The sequence below is a fragment of the Macaca fascicularis genome, chromosome 8 (genome assembly GCF_037993035.2).
Source record: "Macaca fascicularis isolate 582-1 chromosome 8, T2T-MFA8v1.1".
Lineage (NCBI taxonomy): Eukaryota > Metazoa > Chordata > Mammalia > Primates > Cercopithecidae > Macaca > Macaca fascicularis.
The window spans coordinates 128825876-128838953 of NC_088382.1; the positions used below are offsets into that span (position 1 = coordinate 128825876).

Here is a 13078-nt window from a genome sequence, read left to right on the forward strand (position 1 = left end):
TTCACGGACGAGGACACCTCCGGTGACCCACAGGGACCCCGCGCCAGCGGCTGCTGCAGCTGACTCATCCAACTCCCACGCGTGACGCTGCCCGAGTGGCGTTTAAAAAATCCCACTCGAGTCCCATTTAGAACATATGCACCCCACTTTTTAAGTGTGACTGGTGACCTCGATTTTACCTTCTGAGTCACAGCCCCAAGACCTGTGTATCTGTCAAATTGAGCACAGTGGGCGAGGGCGCGCTCTGAGACTTGGGGAAAAGACAGGTAGAGAGCACAGATGCAAACTAAGGGGAGGGCTAGAAGGTAAAAATAGCGATCAGGTGTGTGGGGCCGCGCATGGAGACGCCCGGGGAGCGCTGGCGCTGGCCAGCGAAGCAGAAGCCGAGGACGGCGGAGCTGGGAGGACCGCGCCCGGCGGCGGCCGCACCTGTGCATGTGATCGCGAGCAGCTCGGGCAACCGGGCGGAGCTGCGCTCACCTGGGCCCACGTGACGGGGAGGGGCTCCAGGACCCCCACGGCCACGCCTCCTCCCGCGCGGCGCGCCCGGACCCCGCGGAGCCTAGCGGCGGCGGCAGCGGCGGCTGCGGCAGGAGCCCGGGAGGCGGAGGCGGGAGGCGGAGGCGGGAGGCGGGAGGCGAGAGGCGGGAGGCGGCAGGCGGCAGGCGGCGGCGGCGCGCGGAGACGCAGCAGCGGCAGCAGCAGCATGTCGGCCGGCGGAGCGTCAGTCCCGCCGCCTCCGAACCCCGCCGTGTCCTTCCCGGCGCCCCGGGTCACCCTGCCCGCCGGCCCCGACATCCTGCGGACCTACTCGGGCGCCTTCGTCTGCCTGGAGATTGTAAGTGGGGCCCCCGGAGCGAGGGTCGCGCGGGGAGCGAGGACAGGCGGCGGCATCCTTGTCCCCCGGGCTGTCTTCCTCTGCGTCCGCCCCCGGCCTCCTTCCCTTCGACGTGGCCTTTTCCTGCGCTCCCTCCTGGGGTCCTCTCCGTGCCCCGCGCCGCCACCCGGGCCCTCCCGCCCAGCACCTGTTACGCGGGCACCTGCTCCCCGGCGGGTGACGGAAATGGCCTGGGGAGGGCGAGCAGGCGGCCCGGCAGAGCTGAGCATTGGGAATGTGGAGGAAAGAAAGGTGTTGGGGCTCGGAGGCGCCTTTAGAAACCCAGAGCATGGCCAGGGGCCGCGCTTGGCCGAGGCGAGCGTCTGGCTCTCGGCCTCGCCTGTTGCTAACCTGCCATTTTGTTGGGTGGTGCAAAGGTGTAGCCGATTACTGTGTGACCTGGAGGCTGCCACGCTGTGGAAAGTCGGGGCGGAGGGGGAGGCAACAGGAAGAGGAAGAGGGCTGCGGACTTCAGTATGCTTTTTGCCCACTCACTCTTGCCATCATTAGTGCCCTTTGGATTGGAAAGAGGAGCTGGGCAGGAGGCAGGGCAAGGAGAAAGGTGAGTTATGTGCCATGGCCTTGGCAGTTTCTAATCCAGTGGGCGTGAGAATGGTGGGGGAAAGGTGGAAACGTGGCTGTCGAGTTCTTCTCTGCCTGCCCTTGCAACTTCTCACTTCTGGCCTCCCTACGCAACTCCAAACCTTTTTAGCACACTTTGTTGGGTCCAAGTAAAGGTGGGGTCACCTGCCTGTCGTGCAACATTTTTAGGTAGCTCTTGAACTTTTTCAATGGAATTTTATGGAGTTGGAAACTTTCGAAGCTCCTTGTGGACAAGGAGAACATGTGCAAATATAAATTGGGCAACCTGAGGTTGCATCATGCTCTGAGAATGGCAAATAAAAAGTGCTCGGTTTAGGATTTTCATCTCTCCCCTCACCCTCGCCTTTGAGCTTGCATAACCTGGATTTGGGTCGCTTTGGTTTCACTTTTGTGCTTGTGGAGCTGGAACACCTTGTGAGCACTATTCTATTATGCCAAGGTAGCCACACCACCCTAAGTTAAGTTTAGCCCAGATTTGAATCTGAAAGAGGAGACGTGAATGAGTTGCAGGCTATGACATCAGTAATGGGATCCTGACTGCGAGTCTAGTTTGAGTTTGAGCCTGGTCCAGAAGCATCTGAGTGCTTGGGATGAGGTGCAGGCATCCATGTGGGAAGAGCAGAGAGACGATGGCATTGGGCTGGCTGCCTTGCTGTGGGAGGGAGACACGTTTAGAACTGGAAGATCTGCAAAGAACGATTTCTTAGGTTCTCGGCTACTTTATTCCGTGTTCCGCAAGCTCCAGTTTTTTGCCTACCTCATTGAGAAGTTTTTGTCATATCTGCATTCCACCTGTACTAGAATTTACAGACAGTTCATTGACATACTTTCTAAACTTCAGTACTTTTGCCTCTTCTTAAGCAATAATATACATGAAATTTCAAATTCGATATTCTGGTTATATATTTCTAATGTTTATTCAAATATATGTATGTATGTAAGGATACATGTATGTGTATATGTAAATATATATTCCTGTGTATATGCAAAGAAGGCTTATCCATATGCCCTCTAATCAAATACCATCTCAAGAACCTGTAGTCATATCAGACTTTTAGAAAACAAGGCCTAATTCTGAGGGAAAAGAGTAGAAAGTGACTTAGTCAATTTCCCCCTCCCCCTCCCCATTATATCTTTTTTAAATCTAGATCAGTGGTTAGTTCTCAATTCTTTCTGTACTTAATAACTTGAACAGCTTTTTAAAATACTGTTGCCAGCCCAGACTAATTAAATCAGAATCTCTGGGGGAGTGCCAGAGTTCACTAGTTGTTTTTTAAAGCCTCCCTGGTGATTCTAATATTCAGATTCTGATATACAGCAGGGACACACAGTAGAGAAGACAGCTCTGCTCTCACAGATGTGAATTCCCTATCTGCTAAAACGACCACCACTCCCCAACCTAGGTGGGATCCCAGACTCACAGAAGTGTCCAATCTAATCCTTTTAACTCATTTCCTCTGGCTTCTTACATCCTGAAACATGTCTCACTCTTGGCTAGGTAGAACAGCATCACTTCCAAAAGCTTATTAGTTTGCTTCTCTGTTTTTATGGCCAACTCAGTAAGTTTACATTTTTAGGCACCCTTTATCTCCTTTACTTGAATATCAATCTCCCCCACCCCATTGAAAAATGACCAAAATGTTCCAATGAAACTGGTGACCTTAGAGAAACAAGCGACCACACTAGAGTCAAACTATAGCTCCTCGGCTCTCATCCTTTAGGACTGTTTAGAGATATTGGTTTATATGCTTTGAGAGAGCAGAGATCAAAGCTTCCTTGTTACCCCTACATTTAGAATACCCATCTTGAGTGGATGTACGGATAGAAGCTAAGTGAACACTTTTGAAGCAACTTAGCTCCTAGATGTCTCAATTTCCATCTAATTTTCTGATTCTTTTAAAATTTGCCATATCCCATGGCTCCTTCTTAAGAAATTCCTCAACCTGTAAAGTAAATGTGAGACTTTCCCAGGCACTGTCCTAAATGCTAAGTGATCTCCATTCTGGGGACCCATTATTTTAACCTCTGCCCAAGTTTCTGGATATCCTCAAACTCCATTTTAATTTTGATCTTCTGTTCAAATCCGTTTGTCTTTAAGAGTTCTTCATTCTGTCCCATTGCCTTCTGAAACTTATCATGTGAATATTGTACCTGACAAAGGAGGACTGGGCTATTAATAGTTGACTACGCTATTGACACCATGCTCTTGGAGTTCGGTTCTCACACTAATCATTTAACTTGGCTGAAAGAATTCATTCCCAATCCCCGTTAATGTATTCTATTCACAGCCTGTCAGATAAAAGCCATTTGTTGGGGAGATATTACAAAATATATAAATAGTGCCAGCCTACCAGCACCAGGAAAAGCATTATAACACTGACTTCTTAAGTGGAGAATATTATTATCTCACATGCATAGTGATTTTTTTTTTTTTTTTTTTTTTTTTTGAGATAGGTGTGTTCCACTCCCAAGTACCTAGTTGTTAACTTTTTGGTTTTGGGCTTAGCAATACTTACCAATACGTGCTTGCCACAGAGTTTAATCCTAAGTTAATATTGCAAAGCTAAGCCTTTTAGCTTAGAATGGAAGACATCACCTTCAAAATTCTCATTTTCAAAATCTCACAGTTTTCTGAGTGAATATTTTATAAAAATCACTTATCGGGCATTTACTGAATACCTACTATGTGCAAGACACTCCTTTGGGAACAAAAATGTTTAAACCCTTCCTCACCAGAAAGACCTATAACCTAGTTGAGAGTATATTCACAAAAGTAACTACCATTCAGGGAAGAAATAATTAAGTATGGGAAGTGAACTGCAGCTAAAACATTTTCCAGGTGGGTCTATCCACTTTAAAAAATAACATTGGAGCATCTGCACTATTGGGCTGAACAAGGTATTTAGGGTCCCTGCTCCCAATGAGCTTATCTTGTAAAATGCACAAGAAAAATTGAAGTTTTACTGGTACTAATCACGAAAAAGAATACAGATAATCATTGAATTCATTGTGTTTTATATTGCAGTTTTAGTGTTTAAGAAACTACTTATATTCCCCAAGTTATTCATTCACATTTATCTCTGTGGGAGACACTCTAGGATTCTTATTCACTTACTTCTAACTGTAGTGTTTTGGGTGCCATAGTAATTTTCATTTACTCAGCTTATAATTAAGAACACACTATGCATCAAGCCTTCTTTTATACCCTGAAAATAGAGTAAGTAACATAGTTCCTGCCCTTAAAAGAAATTACTGTTTGGTAGAATATAAAGTCAAGAAAGAATTACAGTGCTGTGTATGAATTGCTAATATTGGTTTATAAAAAGTATTGTGGAAAAGCAGGATAGAGTCCACCTGACTTCTGGAGAGGCCAGAACAGGCAGCTTTAATGAGGCGGGGACATTTGAGGTTAGCCTTCAATAATGAGGCATGGTTCATTAGAAAATGGGTAAGAGAATTCCAGGTAGAAACAAGGACATGCACAAACACAGAGACAAGAAGGACAATGGCAAGAATGTTCCGTCAGTTGTGAGATTTTGGTGGGCAGTGGCAGAAGAAGGAAAAACAGCAGGTAGGACTCAGGTTCTGGTTTGCTGAGAAATGCTAGGCCGAGGCATTGGATTTATTGTCTGATGGAAAGCTGCTGAAGGACGGAGATAAACTTGATCCAACTTGTGTCTTAGAAACCTTTGAGTGATGAAGTTTGGTTGTAAAACAAAGAGACTGAAGGCAGGGAGAGCAGTTGGGGGCTTATTGCAATAATTTAGATAAGGGATGAAAAGAACCTGAAATAGAACCAATGAAAGAAGGATGGAGAAAAAGAGAGAGAGGTTTGAGGTTTGGGAAGTCAACTAAGTACATAAAGTTTGACTTGCCCCAAAATGATACCTAGACTAAACTTAAATATAAGATGTAACTCAGAGGAATTATGCCAGAAAAACAAATGTTAATGAAAGGATGATTGTGAGGGAGGGGCTTTAGGGGAGGCAGGTTCAGTCATGCAGATAAATCTATGGAAGGAACTTCAGGTTATTTTCAACTGAAAGCTTTGACTTTGGACTAGGAACATGTATATGTTCTGATGCAGAGTTTATTGCCTGGAAAATAAATTTTGACTGTGAAGGGACATTGTTTATTTGCAGTGTGCAGGAGGGAGCTGTCCATGGACATAGTTGTTTCCTAAATGGGTTTTAAAACTGTATTTTTTTTTCCTTTGCCTCTGGATTAAAAATCTTTATCCACATTAGAATAACCTTTAGGCTGGGCGCTGTGGCTCATGCCTGTAATCCCAGCAATTTGAGAGGCTGAGGCAGGTGGATCACCTGAGGTCAGAAGTTCGAGACCAGCCTGACCAACATGGTGAAACCCCCATCTCTACTAAAAATACAAAATTAGCCGGACGTGGTGGCGCATGCCTGTAATCCCAGCTACTTGGGAGGCTGTGGCAGGAGAATTGCTTGAACCTGGGAGGCAGAGGTTGCAGTGAGCCGAGATCGCACCATTGCCCTCCAGCCTGGGAAACAAGAGCGAAACTATATCCCCAAAATAATAAATGAATAAATAAATAACCTTTAAAGGTTCATAAGGGAAAACAACCCAATACCCCTGCCAGAGATTATTATCAACAATCATTTGCTCTGACTGGCAGTCCTTTAAAAAAAAATATGAAGAACTGAAATACGGAAAACTTTAAACAAAGTAGCTGAAAAGATTCACCTTGAGCTCCAAAGGAGAAAGTCATGGAGAACAGATTTGTTTTGTAGAGCCTGATAGAAATGTTTTATATGGGGGTAGGAGCTGTGGACATGGTGTATTTGCAATGATATGGCTGAATAGAAATGACCCTGTAATGACAAAGGACAGGAACCAGGTTGGTGTACCCAGTATCATGCACGTGCAGTACTTAACAAATGCTACTTGTTTGTTCTATAGTACAAACTGAGCAGTATGTGAAAATAGTCTGGAGACAGCATGTCCTTTTATAGATAACATATATGACAATCTCCACTTTTGTATAATAGCTATGAGAAGGAGGAAGGTAAAAAGAAAGAAAAGAGACAGTGATTTATACAGGTCTGGCCAATATCAGGGCATTGGCACGCAGGAACGATTTTAACCTAAAAGTGATAACTAGTTACCTACAAACATGAAAAGAGAATTTTCAAGATCAAGAGGAATTATTATAAAGAAGAATAAAAAGAACCAGAACATATTTCTCCCTGTAATATGACCTGTCCATTTTAGGGTGTCAGCTATTTAAGCAGCTGAATTGGAGGTTTAGGTCACATGGGGAAGAAGAAAGTATAACTCTTTAGCACTCCCAGACATATTTTTAAAGCCTTCCAATGTAAAGCTAAAAAGTAGAACAACTTTTGCAATGAGTATTAAGATATATTGGTCATAAGCCTCTTATGTATATGTCACTTCTCATTACATCCCAGAATTTGTTCTGTTTTCCTAATTAAATAAATAAATAAACACCTTGCTGCCTTGAATCTCTAATACAGGCCTATGCCAGGGCCAGTCCAGAAGTAGTTTGGACGGAAGTCATCATGGTTAGGGGACAGATGGGGACTGATGAGGGGAGCAGGAGGTACTGGGAGAAAGCACAAGATTTACCCTGGTCAAAAGTTCCAGTGGCAGTTACAGTAGAAATAGGTCATGTGGGCAAACTTGGGGCTGAGAAAAGATTAAAAGTTGGGTGTCATGAACTCAACTGGCAAGAGGTACAAAGTTTCCCATAACTTTCCATCTCAGCCTTCTGAGATCTGGTGCTAGGTGGTGGGTATCACCAGTAATAATTTGAGAATTGAGAAGTACATGTTCTCGCTTCACTTGTTTTCATGCCTATTTTTGGACATCCACCATGAACCAGGGAATGAGCTGGGCTCCAGACACGAGTGTGTTCCTAGCATCCCTAGAAAGCTGCACTCCCAGAGCATTCTCTTCTGGAACCATTCATTACACACATTGATTGGTTTCCATTCATTTCAAGGAGGATGGATTGAGGACCTTCTGTAGAAAGCACCATCCTGGGTTCTGAGCCTACAGAGATGTTGAAGGCAATGTCACTGACTCTGACGTCACAGTCTAGTGGGTAAAATGGGCATGTGGATCCATGATTTCAATCCAGTTGTAATTGCTGTGGAGAATACAAGCGTCAGTAACCGTGGACGCACCGAGAGATGGCACCTGGCCAGGGAAGTCTTTCTGGAAAACATGGTAACTGGAGTTTAGTTATCCAGCAAAATTTTTACTGTCAGCATGCTAGGCAGAAGCATGGACAAGTGTGATCATTTCTCTATGCTCAGGGGATGAGGGACAGAGGCTGGAGTGCAAAGACAGAGGGTAGTAGGAAAAGAAGCATTACAGGGGAGATGATGAGCTTGGGGAGGGGGCAGCAGTATGCCTCGTAGTGGTACCAGTGATCTATAGTCACATTGTGAATGAATCCACACTTGTGTGGACTGCCTTGTAAATACATCTACCAGTGATTATATTGTATCTGTTGGCTGAAGTATGTTGCTAGTTTAAAGAAATCTTTCAAAATGCAAATTGTATGTAAAATGGAGCTAATTGCAGGTAATTTTTTTTCTAGCTGATAAATTTCTGTACATACTGAACACTTCTATAACCATGATGTTTCCTGTGCAGCACCCCAGAAGTAAACATCCATTAAAATAGAAGGGGTTACAAGTAGATAAAGTGTTCTGAACTTTTGGGTGGGGGAGCCACATGCCCCTTTGTGATTCTGATGAAAAGTGTGGACTGTATCCTCAGAAAAATGCATATGTACTTGTCTACCCTATTTTATATGATTTTAGGGAATCATGTGGAATATGGGTAGAAACCCTGCCTTAGAATGAACACTAAACCATAAGAGGGGCAGAATAGCAGGATGTTAAAATCATAAGTTCTGGAAGCCAATTGCCAAGTTCAAATTTCATGTCTAACACTTATTAACTATATAACTATAACTATAAGGGACAAGTTATTAATGGATTTGTACCTCAATTAACTTATCTATGAAGTAGGAATAATAATATTCTCTCAAGGTTTGTGAGGATTAAATTGGCACAAATAAAACCCTTATAACAGTGCTTATAACATAAGAGCTCAGTAAATATTAAGTAATATTTCTGCTATCATCATTAGCTTCAACCTCTTACTCTAACTCTACAAGTCAGACTGAAAGACAAATATTTTTTCGCTTTTACTCTACGTTTGCTGGTTGTTCATTCTCACTGCAGTAGAATAGTGAAATATCCAACATATAGATAATATAATTAGAAGGAGGGAGCTTAACAGGGAAAATTCTAAACAATGTTTTCCCTTATAGGATAGTTGAGCCAGTCTTTATCCTTTCAAATTCACTTACCTTTTCCTCTTCTCATTCCAAACATTCATTGAAAATAGGTTACGGTAGAAATTAGCCTGTTTACTTTGTGGGTATACTAAGATGGAGGTGTCACATTGGTTTGAAAAAGTGTCAGAGGGTATGTTTAAAAGCAGATAATTAGGAAATAAGTGACATTTGAAAAGAAAAAGGGCATTTGCAAAAGGAATCCTTTGGGAACGTAAGACCGTCCAAATAGGAGATGAGTGAAGTCTGTAATTCATGCACCCAGAATTGCAAGAGTTGCTGCTTGCTCAAGAGCATGTTTTCCCGTGGGACTATGTATTTTTCCCATTCCACAGTTTCTAGTGAAAACATGTTTTAACATCAAACTCTGAGGGTTCAGTTTAGTGTGATTGGCGGATAAGTACTTCTGTGGTTTTCTTATGGGAGGGATTCAGCCAAGTCATACCTTTCTGGTCTGCAGAGGCCACGCACACGTAACAAATGTATGTTAAACCAGAAAGAAGATCAGTTGTTTTAGGAATGTGTAGCAATTTAATAACTGAAATTCAGAATATATTTGAGTACTTCTGGTATGTACCCAGTACACCTAAAGTTGGGTTAAGAAGATAAAAGGCAACCGAGTCGCCAGGAAAGGCTGATACCTACTCCTAGGAGGTTTTTACCTTTGTATTGCCTGGAAGCAAAGGTAGTCTTTGTTCGAGCTCGAGGTTTGAAGTCATAAGCACTGACTTGGTTTCTTAAAGAAATTTCAAATTGAGGTGCATTTGGCTATTTTATACAGAATTATTGGATTTTTTAGAACACTAGAAAGCAGTGGAAGGCAGTAGTAGAGAAGGGGTCAGAATGTGGATTCAGATCCAAGATGATGAGAATGTGGGCGAAACATATAATAGTTCCAAATACCTTTCTTCACAGTGTGTACTCTGCAGTTGCTACGGTATTTATCATCTGTTCTCTGTCAGATTTAACCATTTTTGTGTTCTGCTTTTTACCTCTAAAAATATGACCATCTCCGGAGTCATCTCCGCTAAACAGGAATGCTGATAATTACACTGGTTTGCAAACACTCTAAGCTCACTAATGCCCAGAATTAGATGAAGTGAATATACTGAGCGTTGGTCCTGTCAAGTTTTTAAGTTCAGTTTTTTAAGTTGGAACCAAGTTGGGAAGCTCAAGAAGAAAAGTAGCTTTTGTCAAAAGGAAATCACAAAGTAGGGAATAATAACTATGTCAAGGCCAGAGTGACCCATACAGCAGTATGACAATCTCAGAATGAGGATGGTGGCCCTCCAAAGTGGGCTCAATTATGTTCTTTGGTCCATCCTCTGTCTTCTAAAGCGAGCCTAGATTTCACAGAATCTCAGCTCTAGGGATGTATCATATGTATTTACGTGAGTGAAAGAGAGGGGACATTCATACACTCCTTCCCTCTCCCCTTTCCATGCAGCACATACCCCACAAGTGAGGAGGCAAATCTGACTCCTGTTCATGCAGTGCTTAGTTTCCTTTCCAAGCCTTTGAGATGTTTGAAGGGCTATAATTCTGAGCACGATAAGAACAGTTAATCTATACTGCTTTACAGCATAACCTCTGCTGTCAAAGTCTTGGTCTGTCTTGAAAGCTTACTCTGAAGCTGCCTCCCCTGCCTACCTTTCCAGATTCTTCCCATTATATTTCTTCTCTCCTCTCCCAGCCTCTCAGAGCACACTGTGTTGAGCTCTTTTTATAGCACCCACTACAATCTGCTCCTGAATCAGTTTAATGGTGTCTGTTTCTTCCTTATTTCGAGCTCCTGGAGATGGAACCTTGCCTTTTTTGTTTTTTCTTGAGTGTTCTTCTGCAGTGCCTAGCAGTAGGTTCGGGGCTGGCCTGTTTGAGGTCCACTCTGGGTTGAGTAAATGCTGTGTTTAATGCCAAAGGATCATACAGCCTTCTCCTTACAGGTGTGAATGTATCATAATCCCTAACTCATATTATTATGTTCATCTATTTGGCTCTGCCTGTCCCTAACAAACAGCGGCCAATTGCTTTTTATTATCCTCTGTATTTGCACATAGGTTCTCAGGAAATAACTCCGAAGAGATATTTAATAATGATGTATATTTCTTAAACTGTATTTAAAGTTATGTAGATTATTCTTTGTGGGAGAGTAAGAAAAGGCTACCAGAAAGAAGAAAGTGGAAAAAAAGGAAAGATTGATCCACTGAAGACATTTTTATCACCTTCAGTTATGTATTAAATAGTATGTAAAGGTAAATAATATTTTATCAGGAACAAGTTTGTTTCTTTTATAGGCACTGATAAGGTGGTGGTTAAATTTTTAAGATGCATTGATATTCATTAGATTTATTTCATAACACTTTCTGCATCAATTGTTAATTTTTGATTTGACATTAGGACTCGAGGTATACACCACAACTATACATTTTTTTAGACTGGTGATTTATCATTGCTCAAGTGATCATTTATGCTTTCAAAAATGTTTCTTCAAAGTAGTAACAAATTATATAATTATATAATTAAAAACTTGTGTTTTTAACTTTCAGTGACTTGTGGAGTAATTTGGATATCTAGATACTTAAATGCAATGTAAAGATGAGTATTGATTTTTAATATTTGGAGCTCAAACGGTTCTCATATGAGCACTAACTTGTTTACTAAGCAAATAATTGAGCGCGTGCTCTATCTCTCACTCTCTCTGGGGGTGTGTGTGTGTGTGTGAGAGAGAGAGAGAGAGAGAGAGATTGATTTTCGCTTGAGGTGTCTTCAGGGCAGGTATGTAGCCTAAGGTTTTGTGCTGCCAAATCTAGCATAGTACCTGACTGATGGTTAGTAAAGGATTATTGTATAGATTAATAAATGGCTTGGGATGCAGAGACATATAAAACAGTATGCTGCCAAGAAGGCCTGGTAGTGCAGATGGAGAGCCAAAGGGATTTAATTACAGTGTATCTCACTGATGTAACAAAGCCCAATAGGGAGGTTGCCCAGAGGAGGGAGGCATAACTGAGCAGGGGTGGATCTCAGGAAAAATGTTGTAAATGATGTGCTCAAGATTAGATATGAGTGGGAGAATCTCAAGTACACATAGGGAGGAAATGACATTTACGGCATGCAAGTAACAGGCCACTCTGATGTGAAAGATCTTTGTCTTGGAACTGTGGATTTTTTTTCTCGCCCTAATACAAAATGTGAGGAGCATAGTGGCAAGAGACAAGGATGAAAAAGACATGTCAGGTCACAAATGGCTTGGAATGCCATGCAAAGAATGCATGGTGTATGGAGGAGACCAATGGTGATAGATGCATAAAACTCATTGTCTTCACATCATTTCTCCTGCAGTGTTCCCTCAAGCCTAGTGGCCCATGCCAGAAATCTGAGGATTTTCCTTATCTGTCCTTTTTCTGTCGTGTCTCACATCTGATCCGTTACCAACTATTATCATGTCTACTTCTAAATTTCACTCTAATCTATTCCTTTCTCTCTGTCCTCAGTGTTCTGATTCTTACACTCTGTTGGTGTAACAGTCTCCTGTGTTACACCATGTTAGTGAAATCTCTGTGTTGATAGAGCTAGAGAAACACAGAGATGTGCTCCCCCGCCATCCACCCTTTCTTCTCCAGTCTATTCTCACATTCTAGCCAGAGAAAAATTTCCAAAGGCAAATCTTGACCATGCTAGTTTCTGCTCAAGATGATCTTGGCTTTGCCGTGGCCCTTAGGTGAAGTTCGGTTCCTTGGCCCGAGCTTCAGCACCTCCTCGCTCAGTCTCCAGTGCAGTTCTCTCCATTCCCCACCAGCGCATGACCCTCCTGTCTTGCTGAGCTTTGTTCTTCACCTGTGCGGGGCTCTTCTCAGCTCCCGTCCTGGAACCTCCCTTTCCTCCCTCTGCTTTACCCCATAGCCCTGTGCTTTGAATCGTTCCTTCTAGGAAGCATTTTCAAATCTGGATTTAGAGCCCTTGGTGTGTGGACCTGCAGTGCCCAGTATTTGCCCAATTGTGACATTTATGAAGCAGCTTTTTAATCACTTACTTGTCTCTTTAATAGACTGTGAGTTCTGTGGTGACAGAAACCAAGTGTAACCTGTTTACCATTTGATTCCCAGCACTTGGCATAAAGCCTGAAATGTAATAGGTATTTACTGATACTTAGATCTACAGATATGTGAAGTACTTATTCCTCTGTCCAATATATAATAGATACTCAATAAATGATGGTAGTTTTTATTGTTTAC

The 13078-nt window shown here is 42.8% G+C and overlaps 1 protein-coding gene across 2 annotated transcripts in view; it reads left to right on the plus strand.

Annotated features, from left to right (window-relative positions):
- The first annotated feature begins 656 nt into the window (after positions 1–656).
- Positions 657–13078, plus strand: part of MAL2 (mal, T cell differentiation protein 2) — a 35125-nt gene continuing 22703 nt past the window's right edge. Inside the window, exon 1 of one of the 2 annotated variants that reach the window (XM_005563977.5) lies at positions 657–1439. In XM_005563977.5, coding sequence (XP_005564034.1) covers positions 1113–1439 — 327 coding nt within the window. In that variant the 5' untranslated portion in view covers positions 657–1112. The remainder of the gene's footprint in view (positions 1440–13078) is intronic. The other variant, XM_005563978.5, reaches the window with a different exon arrangement.